The following is a 19,035-nucleotide window of genomic DNA, read 5'->3' on the forward strand; positions in this document are numbered from 1 at the left end:
GGAAACGAAGTTAAAGAATTGTAATAAGATAATACCATAAGGTTATAGAGCAGTCTGGTGGAAACTTAATGTGTAAGGAAATGGAGTCTTAAAACTTTATTTAATCATTTACCTTTTTACTACTACTTATTCTATGTAGATTTCTAATAATTTTTAATCTTTTCCCTATATTTACTCATTAAGAAAGACCTTTAAATAAAATGTGTAAAATCCTTTTGCGATTTCTTTTTACTCCCCCCCCCAAGAACTAAGAAGATAAGTGATGTAGAGGTTTACATAGTCTTTCCATTTTACTTAAATATTCTTTTCTCTCTCTCTTTTTTTCACAAGTACCATATTTAACATTTTAAGAGCTGAAATTGTATTTCTATATAAAGAAAACAGATGAATATTTTGGGAGATGCTTTCTTATAAAAAAAAGTTTAATATAGGGGGCCAAAGAGATAACACAGCAGTAGAGCATTTGCCTTGCAAGTAGCTGTCCCAGGATCAATGGTGATTCGAATCCTGGCATCCCATGTGGTTCCCTGTGCCTGCAGGAGCTATTGATGAGTACAGAGCCAGGAGTAACCCATGAGAGCCGCCGGGTGTGGCCCAAAAACCAAAAAAAAAAAAAAATTCAGTGTAGGGGGCCTAAGCAATAGCACAGTAGCAGGGCATTTGTCTTGCATGCTGCTGACCTGCAATGGACTTGGGTTCAATCCTTTGTATCCAATATGGTCTCCCGAGCCTGCCAGGAGTGATTTCTGAGTGCAGAGCCAGGCTATGGCTGAGCACCACCGGGTATGGTCCCAAAACAAACAAAAATGTTCAGTATAAAGTTCTGAAAAATAAAAATAATAAGGCTTTGGGTAGTTAAGAGATGAGATAAGACTTAGTGGTATTGCTAAGGATGAGAATCACCAGTGAATGTAGTTAAAATCTACCTTGGATTAGCCTTTAAGTGTAAGAAGAATAATGATTTGTGAGACATTCTAAATATTGTTATAGAAATAGTGGTTAAGTGCTCACTTCGGCAGCACATACACTAAAATCGGAAAGATACAGAGAAGATTAGCATAGCCCCTGCACAAGGATGACATGCAAATTTGTGAAGCATTCCATACTAAAAAAAAAAAGAAATAGTAGTTAAATAGTATATAAATAGTTATAAAAATTTACAAACATCTATTTGTAGCAGGCAATGCCATTTCAAGATATTTTTTATATTTGAGAAACATAAATTTCACAGTGTGGGTAGAGAGTTTGATTGGAACAAAAATGTCTTGTTTTTTTTTTCCTTCTCACTTCAGTCTTTATAGTTCAAGTGCACTGCATAAGGGGGTATTGAATATGAAGTTACCTAATGATTAAATAGTTATTATTTTCTGAGGATGAGGATGAGGTGGAAAATGATGGACTGTGATCAGAATATGAGTAATTTGAGTTAAATTTTATTTACCCACTCTTTGCTCAGAGGTCACTCCCAGGACTGCTGGGATGGGAGTGGGGGATCAGAAACTACATAGTGTGCCAGAGATCAGGCCCACAACTTCTGCATGAAAAACGTTATGTTCAGCACATTGAGCTCTCTGATATTAATTTTTTAAAAAAATGATACAGATTTATCACTTTTATCACTTGTGATCTTTACTTATTAACATACAAACTCCTCTCTAGAGATCTAAGAACTGAGAACATTTAAATAAAAAAATTATAAGTTTATTTTTACTATTAGTTAATATGAAAATAAAACATAAAAAAAGTGGAAGGTAATCTTGAAAATAGGGCATGAGTTAATTTACCTGACACACTTGAAAACTAGACATAGGTAGTTGGTCATCAAGTAGCAGTAGCAGGAAATAGGATCTCAAGCTACACGTATCTTCTGAAATCTCCCTGGCAACAAAGTCAAAAGAGGCCAGCCTTCCAGCAGTTACTGGCAGCTTAGAGAACTGGCTTAAGATTCTTTGTGGATTGTGCAGAACATCCAGATATTCTGTTTTAATGGTTTTTTACAAATGTCACCTTCCACTTCTATAGCTTTTCTTAAACTTCTGTTCCTATAAATCATTCTCTTGGGTTTTTTTTCTTTGGGAGATGGTGTTGGACCACACCTAATGGTGCTCAGGCTTACTACTGGCTCTGAACTCAAGTGTCATAGGCTCAGGGGTTCATATATGGTGTTGGGAACTGAGCCCAGGCCTGATAGGCAAGGCCACTGCCTTATCCTCTCTACTATATCATTCACCCTTCCCCCAATTTTTGGTCAGTGTTGTCTGTATTTTTTTTTTAATATACAGAGTTCTTTTGAGATATCCATGTTAGCAAGTAAAAAATTAGGAGACAAAATATAAAAACTATATAGTGGCTGATGGATATTATGATTTCTAATTTAGAGAAAATTTTAGGCTAAAGAAGTCCAGTGACTTACTGATAGTACTTTGTTCATGCCATAACTAGCAATGGGCAGATCCTAAAAGAGAAATATCTGAAGTACTATTTTTGTCCCCCCAATCATTTGCTAGTACCCTAGAATTAACCAAGATGCAATATATATAGATATATTGACATATATATGTATATATATGTATATATATATATATACATATATATGACTCAGAATGGTGCAGGCAGGTGGCTGAGTTCACAGACTGTGAGCTCTGTAAGTCATAATGCTGTATTACAATAGCAGCACAGTCAGCTCTGCTCCACTCCAAGTGATTAGAAGAATAATAGTAATGATCACAATTGACTACATTCATTTTGGGAAGTTGCTGACACCTATGCCTCAAATTGACCCCATTTTTGAAGATTTTTCTAATTCCTAAATGATTTATCAAATTGGATCATCATCCTGTGTGCCACACAGGTGATAGTAATAATATTTGAGTATAGCTCAAACATTGTTTTGTAGTTGAGAATGAAACCAAAGATTAGAGGAAGAAAATAGGTTAAAGTGAGGGGAAAGAAAGCAATAACTTATGTAAACACATCTTGCCTATACGGTTTATTTTTTCCCTTGAGGATACAAAGGCAATTCTGTTGCTTTTTCAGATGCTGAAATTTACTCTTGGTAATTCTTTGTATTTCATATCTCTCATCTATCATCTAGGGGCCAGAGTGGTGGCACAAGCGGTAAGGCATCTATCTGCCTGGCCCTGCTAGCCTAGGACAGACAGTGGTTCGATCCCCCAGCATCCCATATGGTTTCCCAAGCCAGGAGCAATTTCTGAGCGCATAGCCAGGAGTAACCCCTGAATGTCACTGGGTGTGGCCAGAAAGCAAAACAAAAGAAACAAATAAAAATGAAAATGAAAAAAATCACTACTTAACACCATGGTTTACATAGTTGCTCATAGTACATTTGTTTCTGGCATTCCATGTCTCAGCATCAATACGACCACCAGTGTAAATGGAATTAGTGGGAAAAAAAACTTCAACAAAAGAAAATTTGTAAAAATTGTTATATCTTAGAATGGGGTCATTAAGTTATTTTCTAAAGGTTTATTAAACTATTGTTAGTTGATCATTCTGTTAATTGTTTTGTTAACTTTACATGACTTATATGCTACTTTGACCACTAATTTGTTGTGCTCCTAATGGGATGTCAATACTGAAAAAATTCAAGGTGTTAAGTATATGATTCAGGAATTCCAGATTTTGTGCCATGGTTGACACATCATGGTGGTTATGGGATGTGTCTGTGGTTGCCAGGTCTTCTGTAAGTATGGAAGGGCGAGAGGTGGGGTGGCTACCTGCATTCACTCCTAGAAGACCCCAGAGTTCTCAGCTCAGTTCTCAGACACTGGCACACCTGGAGTTTGGGTAGATTAGGTGTGTCTGCAGAGACCCTGGGATCTTAAAGAATGAAGTTGGGCTATTTGCAAGGCGTTGATTGTGAGCTGAGTGTAGTGTCGAGGCTTTAGTACATGGATTTATACTGCCTCTTCTCCAAAGCTGTGAGACCAGTGTATACCCATGATTTTTCAAGGCTTGATTTACATCTCTTTGAAAATAAAATGAGTCTATAGAGCTGGATGAGCAGACATAGCGGTGGCTATGGAATGTGTCTGTACTTCTCTTGTAAATATTATCAACCAATTCTGTTAGAAATATTCAGAATTCCATTTCATTGTCACACTGATGCAGTGTATCACCCAACATTTTAGTTCTTAAAATAACATTTCTGTCTTCTCCCCTAATTCAGACTATGATCCTATAGTCACTAGGGTGATCTACCAGAATGTTCTGGATCACTTCATTCTGCAAATCAGAACTCTTGAGAACTTCTATTATTCATTTTCTTCAATTTTTTTCAGTGAAGCCAATAGACTTATTAAATAGGATTATTTAAATAAATTTACTTTGAAAAGTCTGAGGGGGAGAGAAAAGAGACAGATGTCAAAGATCAGAGAGCATTTCAGAGGTCTCCAAACTTTTTAAATAGGGGGCCAGTTCATTGTCCCTCAGACCACTGGAGGGCCAGACTATAGTTTAAAAAAAACTAAACAAATTCCTATGTACATAGCACATACCTTATTTTGAATTAAAATAACAAAACAGTGGAGGCCAAAACACCTAGCAAGCTGGATAAGTGTACTAGGCAGGCTGTATGAGGTCTGCAAGCTATGGCTTGAGGACACCTGCTCTAGAGAGAAAAAAAAAGAGAGAGAGAGAATGGCGGTTTGGAGAAGATTATACATAGTTTCTTCAAATTATCTTTTTTGGGGGTGGGGGTCACACCCGGCAGCGCTCAAGGGTTTCTCCTGGCTCTAAGCTCAGAAATCGCCCCTGGCAGGCATGGGGATCATATGGGATGCCAGCATTCTAACCACCATCCTTCTGCATGAAAGGCAAACGCCTTACTGCTGTGCTATCTCTCTGGTCCCTCTTCAAATTATCTTGGCCTGGACTTATTTTAATGTACAAAAAAGTGAATCTGGGTGTTGTCACAGGGAAAAAAACCTTGGATTCTTGGTATTCATCTCATGTTCCTTTCATGTAGTTCTCCCTTTAAAATTCAGTAAAAATTAACCAAGCCATCTAACCCTGATTAATTTTGTACAGTATGTTCTGCTTTTCTGGCTGTTATCCAGGCATGGTGGTTTTAAATTTCTTCTTTTTTTTTTTTTTTTTTGGTTTTTCAGGCCACACCCATTTGATGCTCAGGGGTTACTCCTGGCTAAGTGCTCAGAAATCGCCCCTGGCTTGGGGGGACCATATGGGACGCCGGGGGATCGAACCTCGGTCCTGATCCTTACCTCTAGCGCCACCTCGCTGGCCTGGTTTTAAATTTCTATCTTGAATCTATGAGGCATAATCTCTACTTAGGACCTTTGCACTTGCCTGGTTCTTTGTGTGGAAATTCCCTTTCCAAGAGGATCGATCCCCTCACTACTTTTATTTCTCTAAATAATTTTTAGGGTTCTTTTCTTTCTTTCTTTCTTTCTTTCTTTCTTTCTTTCTTTCTTTCTTTCTTTCTTTCTTTCTTTCTTTCTTTCTTTCTTTCTTTCTTTCTTTCTTTCTTTCTTTCTTTCTTCCTTCTTCCTTCCTTCCTTCCTTCCTTCCTTCCTTCCTTCCTTCCTTCCTTCCTTCCTTCCTTCCTTCCTTTCTTTCTTCTTTCTCTCTCTCTCTCTTTCTTTCTTTCTTTCTTTCATTTTCTTCCTTCCTTCCTTCCTTCCTTCCTTCCTTCCTTCCTTCCTTCCTTCCTTCCTTCCTTCTTCCTTTTTTTCTTCCTTTCTCTCTCTCTCTTTTTTCTTTCTTTCTTTTTTTTCAGCCACACCTGGTGAAACTCATGGGTTACTCTTAGCTATGTGCACAGAAACCACTCCTGGTTTGGGGACCATATGGGACACTGGGAGATCAAACTGAGGTCTGTCCTAGACTAGTGAGCAAAGCAGACGCCTTACAGCTTGCACCACCGCTTCAGCCCCTAGGATTGTTTTTTCTTATCACCATCTGAGACTCTATCCACAATTTATCTCTGGCTTGTTTTTATGTGTTTATATGTTTATATGTAATTACATGTGATTATTTTCCTGTTACATGTGATTCTTTGCCTGTGCCTTCCATTATAGAGTAATCTTTCTGAAAGATCCTGTATATCTTCATTGCAATAACTCTAGTCGATAGAATGTGTCCTGGCACGTGATAACAAATGATCCATATATGTGTGTTGATAAATGCATGAATTACTTAACAAAGTATGCTCTGTTCTTTTTGGTGTGTATAACTAAGCAGAGATCTAGTTGTAATTTTGTGTGTCCATATGCATTTCCAATATATGTATTACTATATGTATAGATATAAACTAATAATATATATGAACACTTTCATGTAGTAGTATATTACCCATTTTAATATACCAGATAGTTTCTATTCTTATCCTCAACATAGTATAGTAGCACAGAATAGAATTTAAGAGGGGCAGCATTGTTCAAGGTCACATTTATTAAATAATAGATGATAATTGAACAGGGCCTTGCCTGCCTCCAAAGCTTAACTGAATGTCCTGACTATGCTATATAATGCATCTCTTAACTTTGAATCTCCAAAATCCTATATAGAAAATCTACCCTAAGATGGGAATTATATTATGTATATTTCTATAAGGATCACAAAAAGTTATGTATACTTATTTTTCTGTAAGCTATCTAAATAGTTTAGAAACAGTCTACACTGAAGTTCACATTTAGTAATATAAAAAGACATAAAAATTTTACACATCTCTATTAACAATAAGTTTAAAAATCTGAAAAGCTCACATATTGAATTTTCTTATATAAGAAAAATTTATTTGAAGAAAATGTATTAATTTCTAAAAATATGATTTGATATTTTAAAATGTAAGAAAGGTTTTCTCTAAGGATACCCATGACATTCTTCAAAGAAGTGGATCAAACACTCCTGAAATTTATTTGGAGCAAAAAACACCTGCTAATACCTAGAGATACCCTTGGGAAAAGAAATATGGAAGGCATCACTTCTCCCAACTTTAAATTGTATTACAAAGCAATAGTTATTAAAACAGTTGGTACTGGAATAATGATGGACCCTCAGATCAGTTGAATAGACTTGAATATTATGATAATGTTCCCTAGACATACAATCAATTAATTTTTGATAAAAGGGCAATAAATGCAAAATGAAGCAAGGAAAGCCTCTTCAACAAGTGGTGTAGGACAACTGATCAGCCACTTTCAAAAAAGCAAACTCAGACCTCCATTTAACACCATGCACAAAGGCCAAATCCAAATGGATTAAAGACCTTGATATCAGGCCTAAAACTGTAAAGTATATAGAACTACACATAGGTAAAAACACTCCATGACATTGAGACTAAAAGCATCTGCAAGGAAGAAACATCACTCTCCAAACAAGTGGAAGCAGAGATAAATAGATGGGACTATATTAAGCTGAGAAGCTTCCTCACCTCAAAGGAAAGAGTACCTAGGATACAAATGCCACCCACAGAATGGGAGAAACTATTCACCCAATACTCATCAGATGTGGGGCTAAAATTGAAAATATTCAAGGTACTGACAGAACTTAACAAGAAAAACACATCTAACCCCATTAAAAAATGGGGATAAGAAATGAATAGTCACTTCTTCAAAGAAGTCATCAAATGGCCAAAGGCACATGAAAAAATGCTCCACATTACTAATTACCAGGGAGATGCAAATCAAAACAACTATGAGGTACCATCTCATGCTACAGAGGTTAGCACACATCACAAAGAACAAAAATAACCTGTGCTGGTGGGGAATGAGAAAGGAATTCTCATTCACTGCTGGCAGAAATGCTATCTAGTCCAGCCTTTATGGAAAACAGTATGGAGATTCTTTAAAAACTGAGATTGAGCTCCCAGATGATCCAGCTATACCACTCCTAATGATGTACCCTAGGTAGGAACACAAAAATACAATTTAAAAATGCTTTCCTCACATCTATATTCACTATTTACAATCGACAGAGTCTGGAAACAACCAAGATGTCCTTCAATAGATGAATGGTGGTACTTATACACAATTGAATATTATGCAGTCATCAGAGGATATGAAGTCGTGAAATTTTCTTATACATGTATGTACATGGAATTTATTATGCTGAGTAAAATAAGTCAGAGGGAAAGAGATAGATACAAAATAGTCTCACTCATCAATGGGTTTAAGAAAATTAAAAGACATTATTGTAATAATTCCCAGAGACAATAGAGATGAGGGCTGGAAGGACCGAATCACAATATGAAGCTCATCACAAAGACTGGTGGGCGCAGTTAGAGAAATAACTACATTGACAACTATGGTGACAATTTCAATGAGTGAGAAAAGTAGAATGCCTGTCACAAATATGGGGGGGGATGGGTAGGAGGGAGATTTGGGATATTGGTGATGGGAATGTTGCACTTGTGAAAGGGGTTGTTCTTTTTATGACTGAAACTCAACTACACTCATGTTTGTTATCAAGGTGCTTAAATAAAGATAATATTTTTAAACCCACATAATTTAAAAAGAAAAATAAATAAAGAAATATATTTAGTGAGTTATTCCCATTTCCAAATATTGACACATTTCTGTATGTAATACTAATAAATGATTTCTATTAATGTCTCAAATTATCTCATCAGCAAAAGCCAGAAGAACTAGAATACTGTCAAATTATTAAAGATACTGCAAAGTTATAAGATTTTCATTTTTAATTGCAAGATTGAGATAGTTTGTGTTGGGGGGCTTTGGGCTACACCCATCTTCAGCTGCTACTCATAGCTCCATGCTCAAGGATAATAAATACAAAGTCTGGCCTCTGAAAAACTAAATTTTATTATTGTTAACCAATACAAACATTGTTTTTTTAAATGATTGGGTTTCTTTCTCTATTTTTAGAAAACTAACTGCAGAATACCAACCAAGTCTTAAATATCATGGTTTGAATCTTTTTGTTGTTTTGAAATTAAGGAATCTATTAAAAAGTGATGATGAGTTCAGATCACACTTGAAACAAGATTTCTTTTCTTTGAGACTACCATTGATCTTTAGAATTAGAATAGATTTCTATATATAATTTCTATTTAGTATAAAATAGAGCCAGCAAATATTTTCTATAAAGAGAGAATAAATTTTTTAGGCTTTGTGGAGTCTTAAATTGAGGTTGAGTTGATTATTGCAACTGTTCAACTATGCCATTGTAATATGGAAGTAGACAATATATAAGCAAAGTACATAGCTGTGTTTCAATAAAACTTTACTTATGAAAAAAGGAAATAGGTCTAATTTGTCCAGCAAATTATGGTTTCAAAACTCCTGACATATAATATTCAAAATGAATATTTTAAGGCTCCAATAAAGTTACTTCTTCCAGGACATGATATTCAATAAAATTACATCATTCTTCGATCTCCACTCAAGATCACTCATCTTTACCTCTCTTCATTGTGTTTAATAACTATTCTCAGAATTCTTGAGCTCATTCTTCTTCAAGAGTTTTCAGTTTTCTTTCCCTTTCCTTTATCTCTTTGGGGTAAGGGGTACCTGACAGTACAGTGTTTGCTCTTATCTTTTATGATCAGGGATCACTCCTAGTAGGACTCAGGACCACATGTAGTACCTAGGATTAAACCCAAGTTGATCATGTACAAGACAAGCTAATATATCTCTCTATGATCCTGGCTCTAGAATTTTCATAGTTTATTTATTCTTGTTTACTTTTCCTATATTTAGTTTCTACAACTTGCTCTCATATAATCTTACTTGCATCCCATAGATTTATTTCTTTCATGTAGATCCAGTCTCCTTTATATTCTTGGGGTTCAGTTTGACAGAAGGTTCTATAGTATTTGACACTAGTGACCCTCACAAGCTTCTTGAATTTTTTTTCTTTTCTTTTCTCTTCTTTTCTTTTTATTTGGATCAAACCTGACAATGGTCAGGGGTTACTCCCGGCTTTGAGCTCAGGAATTACTCTTAGCAGTGCTCAGGGAACCTTATGGGATTCCAAGAATTCAACTTGGGTTGAATCATGTAAGGCAAGCTCCTTACCCTCTGTATTATTTCTCTAGCTGAGCTTCTTGAAATTTCCAAACTTATGGCTCTTTTTAGATAATTTTGTGAATTCACTTTCCCAAGTTTCTCCCAACTTTTCCCTCACTATTCTTTTATTCGTTTCTTAAATGCTTTTCTTTTCTCATTTTGATTCTTATTTTTTATTACATGTAAGAACTTTGGGTTGACTCTTCCACTGGCATAATTTTCATTTCATGTTGATGACTCCCAAATTTTTATCTTGGCCATATATTATTTTTATTTTTATTTAAACTATTGCTATTTACAAAGTTATTCATAGTTGTATTTTAGACATACAATGTTTCAGGATCAACCCCACCACCAGAGTCAGCCTCCTTTCCACCAATATTCCCAGAGCCCATCCCTTGCCACCACTCCCTACCCAGCTTGCCATTATAACAGGCATCTTTGTAAGTTTAATTGTTAAAGTTTGGGAGGCCATATAAGTTTAACTAGTTTTACAATAACAGAACCCTAAGTATATATAGTTATATATATGGTTATATAGTATATATATCTTGTCCTGAATAGTTTATATTTCCTTTGAAATAAGCTATTATTGGTTAAAAAACTACTGAATCAGGAAAAATTGAAATTATTTTAATCTTGTTCCTTTTATCTCTGTTTTATCTCCTCCATTTCTTCTGCCTTTTTGTTAGACTCATATCATTTTAGATCCCATATATGTGAGTGTGTGTCCCCAGTTTCTCTCATACCCAGCATCCCCATCCACCATTGTCCTAATGTTCCCTTCCCTAACAAATTCCTACCCACCCCTGCCCTAGTGGCAAGCTCCTATGGAACACCAGTTCTCCTATTCTTTATTTCTACTGCTTTTGGTCACTTGATATTCCCCTATGAGGACTTTTATATTCCACATATAAAAGACAAGGGTGGGACTTTTCTTATTTTTAATTGGTCTTTTTTATTTTTCTAACTTACTTCTTTTTTGTCATCTTAGACAAATTTTCTTATTCTATGGTTGTATAGAATAATTGTTGCTGAATAATATAGTTGGCTGTAAATGCAAAATTTTATTGCTGTTTTTCTTCTAGAAGACTTTCAAGTGCTTATCCTGACCCATGGATTGAAGTTCATACTTATTATGTAAGACCACATGTAAGACCACCCCTCTCACTGGCCATACCTAGCTCTATTGCCTAAGTTTCTACTCTTTCCTACTTGTACCTGGTGCTCAGTCTACCAGTTTCCCCCACAAACACACTACTTCCTGTAGTTTCACACTTGCCTATTCACTGGAAATGCCCTCTCAATCCTTCCTCTTGTCATATCTGACTTTTGGTCATACTCAGTTTTTTCCATGTAAATTTTCCCAGTGTCCTTCAGTATTTTTGTAACACAGTGTCTAGCATTATTTATGTTTATTTTGTAAACCTACTTACTTAGACACTCCATAATTCTTTAAATAGCAATGTGATGTTTATTACTTTCATTTGAAAGATGACCTAAATTAAAAAGACATCAAGTAATTTACCTAGAGTTACACATCTAGGCATATGGGAGATGGACTTATTTTTCACCTAGGTAAGCTCTTTCTGTTCTATCATATTTTTCTTTCCTCACCACTTTTTAGAAATTTTTATATATTTTGTTTTTCTCTTATAAACAAGAATGAATTTTTGTATTCTTAGAGTCCATTTTAATAAATAACTAGAAGAATTTTACAGTATGTAGTAATTACAATATAGAATTATAAAGTGATGTTAATTAAAAAAATTAAGAACATTTGTTAAGGGGCCAGAGCAATAGTTCAACAGTAGGGTATTTGCCTTGCACACAGCTGAGTCAGTTTGATCTCATAATCATATATGGGTCCCTAAGCTCAAGAGTAACTCCTGAGTACTGCTGGGTGTGCCCAACTTCCCAAAATTGTTAATATTAAACTAAATCTCTGCACATGAAATAAATATTGGTATGGCTGTTTCCAACCTCAAGGAGCTCTACTGTGCAACTTAGGCTCGTAGCCATCTAATCAGAATGCCAGTAGGAACAAAGTAGCTTGGGTTGTAAAGTAGAGGCAAGGTAGGCACTGTTTTAAAGGAACCAATAAAGATTTGCTGAAGGATGAGTTGAATTTTAATAATAATATTTATAATAATTTTAATAAATTAAAATGTTGACATGGGGTGCTATGGCATTAGGATGATGACTAGAAATCACAATAAATATAAAGATACCGTGTATTTGTAGTTCAGAGATTATTTTCAGTCTTGCAGCCAAGAGTTATTTCAGTGAAGTACAATTTGGAAGGGCCAGAGAGGTAGTTTCGGGGGTAAGGCACTTGCCTTGCATGCTGCCAACTCTTCTTTAGTTCCCAGAACTTCATCACATATAGTCACTCAGGCCACACCAGAGATCATTCCTGAGCACAGAGCCAGGAATTACCCCCCTGAGCATTGCCAGATATGCCCACTCACCAAGCCATAATATAAAATAAAATAGTTTAAAACTGGACATAACATAGGAACAGAAGTGGTGATGTAGAGATGTAGAGGTGAAATGTCTATAGACTTCAGAGCTACTAGTACCAGCACTACTGGAAGCAGGAGACACAAAATGCAATAATTAAACCTGAAAATGTATCTGTTTAGGAAGTGGACAGTGAGTAATCTAAGGTGATTGGCAGAAGGATACTGATGATGGTAGTGGGATTGAAAGTAAGGCATTGTAAGCTTGAAACTCTATTATTAACAGCTTTGTAAATCACAGTGACTCAATAAAAGGAAAATATATAACTGAATGATTTATGGAAAAACTGGATTTTGAGGAAATCTATGGATTTTGAAGCAGAGTGGAATGAATATGTCTCTGTATTTATTGGATGGGTAGATTAAGGAGATTGCTCACTGGCAATTGTTGCACTGGATTTCCCAGGAACTAGTAAACACTGCTGCTCTTTCTAAAGCAGGTGTGGCCTGTGAGAAGTCATACTCTAAAGAGATCATCCTATTCTGTTGAGAATACCGTTTTTTATGGTGCTAGAAAACAGATAAAATTTAGAAGAGAATTGCCCTGTGACCCCTGAACATTGCTTTGGAGCCACCACTACTATCCCATATAATTTTTTTAATAAAGCTCATTAAAATACATTTGCCTGGAGTGATAGCACTGCAGGTATGGTGTTTTCTTTGCACATGGTTGACCTGGTTCATCTCCAGCATCCCATATGGTTTCCAATATGCCAGGAGTGATTTCTGAGCAGAGCTACGAGTGACCTCTGAGCGCTGCTGGGTGTGGCTCCCAAAACAATAAAAAATTTAATTAAAATGCAATGCATTTATTCATATATGTATAATGTAGTTTAACAATTAAAACATTAACTATCAAAGTAGTTTTATATTAATATTTTAGTAGACAGTTTAAATGTTTAAAAGTTGAAATAAATGAAATAATAAAATTGAAATTAATATCTGTAATGACTAATATTTCCTGTCCTTATAGATTTGATCCAGGCTACCAATGAGACCAATGTCAATATTCCTCAGATGGCTGATACACTCTTTGAGAGGGCAACAAACAGTAGCTGGGTGGTTGTATTTAAAGCTTTAGTCACGACACATCATCTCATGGTGCATGGAAATGAGGTAAACTGAGTAAAGTTTTTTTATTTGGTGGGGAAAGGAGAGTTTTATGGAAGATTGTGATGAATGACTTAGAACCCTTTCAGTATTTAAGAATTAAGACAAGAAATTTAATTTTAATCTTACTCCTAGTTATTTCTCAAAAAAATTGATAAATCAGATCTTTTCATTGAGATACTTAATATTAGAAGTACTGTTATATAAAATGTCTGTATAATATAAATGGGATAGTGGAGAAAGTTAGTTTATTAGAAACTAAATTAACAGAAAATTATTTTTCCTTTAGGGAATATTCATTTGTGCCTTTAAGTGAAAATTGTTCAGAAAAATGTTTAATTTTGGAAAATATAAGAGAAAGCCTATTTTATTGGGATGTCTACTGAATCTCATTAAATTTATTGTTTCTGTTATTTGCAAAAATGTGATATTAGGCAACTTAATTCTAATTTAATGAATACTAGTTACTTTTTCCTTTTCAAAAATTAGCATTATTATGAAGCTGAGTAAAAAATTCAAAGTAAGAGATTATTCTGTTTATTTGTACTTATTCCCTTTAGAATCAGAAACTGTTTAATGTTATTGAGAATTAAATATTGAGAATATTTGTGTTTAATTCTTAATTTTGTTTTTTAGAGATTCATTCAGTATTTGGCCTCTAGAAATACACTATTCAATCTCAGCAATTTTTTGGACAAAAGTGGATCTCATGGTGAGATTACATTCTATAAATTTTTGCTAATTTTTCTGATATACAATTATTTTTGAAATAAGAATATTAATCAACCATCATTATGACTGACTGTACCATTGGGTATTTAATAAAAATGAAAGAGACTCTGTTATTTTATGACAGTCTTAAATATTTAATTATTAGACAACAATTATTAACATACAACATATATTAATTTTATTTGTTAAGTATTTACCTTAAAAGTAATGTAATAGTGATTGTGCTAAACCTTCATTATGAAAAAGAAATAAAAAAACTCTCTCAATTTAAAAAAGAGTGTTCTTAACAAATCCATAAAATTTAAAGTATAATCACTTGTTTATTTACATTTACTGGTTGCCTGCTATATAAGCAAGCATATAAGCAAATATATAGCTGTTACATACAACATCTATTAAGACTGAAACAGGCTATAATATGAAGCAGTGAACAAAAATATTAGGATGGTTCAATAACTAATTGACTAATTTTAGAATGTATCCTAACAAAAGTTAATTTTTCCTAAAATAGATTTTCAATGACACTTTCCCTTGACATATGAAGAGTATTATTAATGGTACTAAGAAAAGCACAATTAAATGTATTTTATTTATTTCCTCTACCCCTTTCCTCAGGTTATGATATGTCTACATTCATAAGGCGCTATAGTAGATATTTGAATGAAAAGGCCTTCTCTTACAGACAGATGGCATTTGATTTTGCCAGAGTGAAGAAAGGGTAAGTTTTTTCTTTCTTGTATTTATTCAAAAAGATAAGTCTTTGAGGAATAATTGGTTTTTAAAAATTAAGTTTATATGTCTACTATTTTAACTACAAAGTTCAGTTTGTAGTCAAAAAAATCTTCATAAAGAAAAATATTCAGGGGCCAGAGAGATTTCATAGAGGCAAGGCGTTTGCCTTGCATACAGCAGGACGGTGGTTCGAATCCCAGCATTCCACATGGTCCCCGGACCCTGCCAGGAGCGATTTCTGAGCATAGAACCAGGAGTAACCCCAGGGCAGCGCCAGTGTGACCACTCCCCCACCCCCCCGCCAAAAAAAAAAAAAAGAAAAATATTCATTCGACAACATGATAGAAGTTCAAGGTTTCAATATGTATTACTCTTTATCTTTATGCAGAGACTATGATTTATGCTTAATATTTACACATAGCATGACCTATTTTAAAATCAGTTTCAAAATTTTTGTGTTTTTTGTTTGTTTGTTTTTGGGCACATGTGGTGGCATTCTAGTTACTCCCAGTGCTGTACTCTATAATCGCTCCTGGCAGGCTCTGGGGACCATATGGGTTGGCTGTGTGCAAGGCACACACCTTACCCACTGTGCTATCACTCCAGTCCCCAGTTCTGAATTTTTAAAACAGATCTATCTTTCAAAATTTTCCATGGAGTTATTTACAATAGGTTAATTTAAAATTACAAAAAGCTATAGCTAGTAATAATTATTTGCATGTTTTAATTGTGGTGAATCACTGGGGTTTGGGGAGTGGTGGCCAGAGGCCACTTGAGGGCTCTGGAATACATGTTAGAATTCTCTACCAGGGAGTGTGGACTGGCTTTGGTGCTCAAACCTAATTCTTTGGGTGCTACTGAGGCCCAGCAGTCTTAGATATTGGAGTCCACCAACATTACATCAAATAGTGCTCATTGTGCCGTGTAATGCCAGGGAGCCAACTCAAAGCTTCCATGTGCCTTCTCCTTTCCAATTATCTACTTTCCAATTATCTACTACCCCATACCAAAATTGAACTAATTATTAATATTACCCACTGATTAAGCATACCTCTTTGAAACAAAGCATTTTACTTTTTAATTCATGATTGTTTAACTTCCAAATAGATACCTAGTTTGATCTAATCAGAAGCATTTCATCATGTTTATTGCTTTCCCTATACCTAGATTAGAATAATGACAAGATATGATATTGTGGAAGATTTACTACTTTAGCCTCAAGAATCTACAGAAAAGGATATAATTCTATTTTTTAAATATCTTGGCTGAAGTTATATCACAGTAGTGCAAAATAGAAATTAACCTATTCAAAATGGTTTCTTGAGGGTTACCATATTATAAAATTAAGGTTTTTACTTTATTCCCTTCTCTAAGAGATATCCCTGTTTCACATACCTGTTTTCAATCTTATTTTATGACCTTTGGCTAGCATTGCGGATGTTCTTGGCTGAATTCTGGCCTCACCATACTAGGTTCCTGGTCTTTTTGACTTTTTGCAGAATATATAAGGGGAAATAAGTGCACTTTGAAATCATTTCTCTACTACCTCTGAAGTCATAAAGACTGTGAAAGTTACCATTCTCTGATATTTTCCCATTTATTGCAGTTAGTATCACTTTAGTCTTTCACCATTAACAGATGCAGGGATTCCCTATGAAGTGGGTACCAAGGTGTATTCCAAGTCAGTGAATATCCCTCCCAGCACTAACCTTCAAGCATTTGCTTGAAGTAGTTAAATTCCTAGCTTAATTGCATTTAGCCCAAATGAATTTAACAGCATGCATTTTCTCTAATTTTTAGTTAATCATATAGCTGTCTTCCCAGTCCTATTGCTTATGAAGACTTCTAAAACTGGTGTTCAGAAAATCTGTGTATATGTGATACAGTCTCTATTAGAGATTAAGAAAAAATACATCTAAAACTTTAATTAGTCTCCTTTATCAATTCTACATTGTTCTCTTTCTGAGTATATATAGAAATAAAAATTACCTCTTTGGTAAAGAAATAAAGATGGACAAGAGTAAGTAGTAGGGAGAGGGGGGACATCAATAACCTCATATGTCAAAATAATCCTATAATGTGAACAAAGTAATAAAAGGGAAAATATTTGCAGTTTTCCATTTTGCATATAAAGGAACTCTCCTCTTTTCTTCATAAAAAACCTGTAGAGCTGATGGTGTGATGAGGACGATGGCTCCTGAGAAGCTCCTAAAGAGTATGCCAATACTTCAGGGACAAATTGATGCACTGCTCGAATTTGATGTATGTATTTTATCAGAAAATGTTTCATGCTTGATTAATGTCCTTTAATGAAGGTGGTTTACAGATAAAGTTGGGTATTTTCTTAAGAAGCATAGTTATATTACCTTCATTTGGATGAGTTAAATTCTAGCTGCTTGAATGACTCATATGACTTATACACTTATACACATGACTACATAAGTATAGAGCTTTTCACAAATCTTTAACATTTCTTTTAAAATAAATTTATCATGACAATGATAGTGAGTGAGAAAAAATAGAATGCCTGTCTAGAATACAGGCAATGGGTGGGAGAGGAGGAAAATGGGGGTCATTGGTGGTGGGAATATTGCACTGGTGAAGGGAGGTGTCCTTTATTTATAACTGAAATCCAACTGCAAATGTTTGTAATCATGGCACTTAAAAATATAAAATAAATAAATGTATCATTTATTATCAGTAAATGTTTTATTTGTAAAACTATTTTATAAACTTTTATATTTGGTATTATGTAAAATTTTTTCTGGCAAAAGGGCTGTGAGTTGAAGTTCAAGAAACACTGAATCAGATGAACACTTAGCTTAGATTGGTGACATGGTAAGAGTGATTTTGGTTGATCAGATGGTCAAGAACCAGTTATTTTCTTAAGTCATGCAAAAAATTTTGGAACCTTGGCTCAGAACAGGATAGTGGTGGTAGCTTCCTATTGTGTTTACCTGTAAAGTAGCTACAAAATGTACCTTCAGGAAAGTAAATAACTTAACTTGCTCTTCTTAGAAACCATTAAGTAGATGGCTTACATAGGTACTAACCACTACCAAAAATTGTTTTTATTTCATTATGGCTATATATTTTCTGCTAATACTAATATCTGTTATCTAAGAGATACCTGTATCTTAACTGTGGTGATAAATACACATGTGGTAAGATTATATTGTACCAAACCAGGTTAAACTTGGAAACTTTGAATAAATCAGTGTTCTTGTGATGATATCAAAATACAATTTTCTCAAGATATTATCATTAGAAAAACTGGGAAAATAAAACAGGCTTTCTTTCAATTATTTCTTTTTGTTTGTTCATTTTATATGTGTTTTGGGGTGAGACTTTCATGTAGTGTGGGGTGGACTACAAGGGCTGTTCTATGCAGTTCTCAGAAGAACATACATCCAGTACTGAGTACTGGGGATTGAACTTGGAGTCTCTCTATTATTTTGTATAGCTATAGATGGTTTTTAAATTGTTCAAATATTTTTTTGTTTTTGTTTTTGGGTCACACCCGGCAGCGCTCTGGGGTTACTCCTGGCTCAATGCTCAGAAATCGCCCCTGGCAGGCACAGGAGACCATATGGGATCTCGGGATTCGAACCACTGTCCTGCATGAAAGGCTAATGCCTTACCTCCATGTTATCTCTCCAGTCCCAAAATTGTTCAAATTTTTAATTAAAAACATCTGCATGGAAATAGGTGTTTTGATGTGAAATTAATTCACATTAATTAACTTTCCTTAGTTGGATGGTTGCCTAAAACAATTTACTTCAAATAATAATGTAAAATATATTACTATAATGTGATTTACTAAAAGATGAGTTCTAATTACCACATTTTAGCTCCTGTGAAATTTCAGTAAAAGTAGCAAAAAAAATCATTGAAATTATTTTTGCTATGTTTATAGTAATTACTTCACC

General features: G+C 34.7%; 1 protein-coding gene and 1 non-coding gene across 2 annotated transcripts in view; both read left to right on the forward strand.

Moving 5' to 3' along the window:
- Positions 1–19,035, forward strand: part of SNAP91 (synaptosome associated protein 91) — a 147,919-nt gene that overhangs the window by 25,970 nt on the left and 102,914 nt on the right. Inside the window, exons 3-6 of the mRNA XM_049772312.1 lie at positions 13,506–13,648; positions 14,279–14,354; positions 14,990–15,092; positions 17,275–17,368. Of these exons, the coding sequence (XP_049628269.1) occupies positions 13,506–13,648; positions 14,279–14,354; positions 14,990–15,092; positions 17,275–17,368 (416 nt within the window). The remainder of the gene's footprint in view (positions 1–13,505; positions 13,649–14,278; positions 14,355–14,989; positions 15,093–17,274; positions 17,369–19,035) is intronic.
- On the forward strand, positions 1,004–1,110 carry LOC126007326 (U6 spliceosomal RNA). Its single transcript, XR_007494907.1, has one exon. It is a non-coding gene; the product is annotated as a U6 spliceosomal RNA (small nuclear RNA).

This window comes from Suncus etruscus, chromosome 4, assembly GCF_024139225.1.
Source record: "Suncus etruscus isolate mSunEtr1 chromosome 4, mSunEtr1.pri.cur, whole genome shotgun sequence".
NCBI classification, from domain to species: Eukaryota; Metazoa; Chordata; class Mammalia; order Eulipotyphla; family Soricidae; genus Suncus; species Suncus etruscus.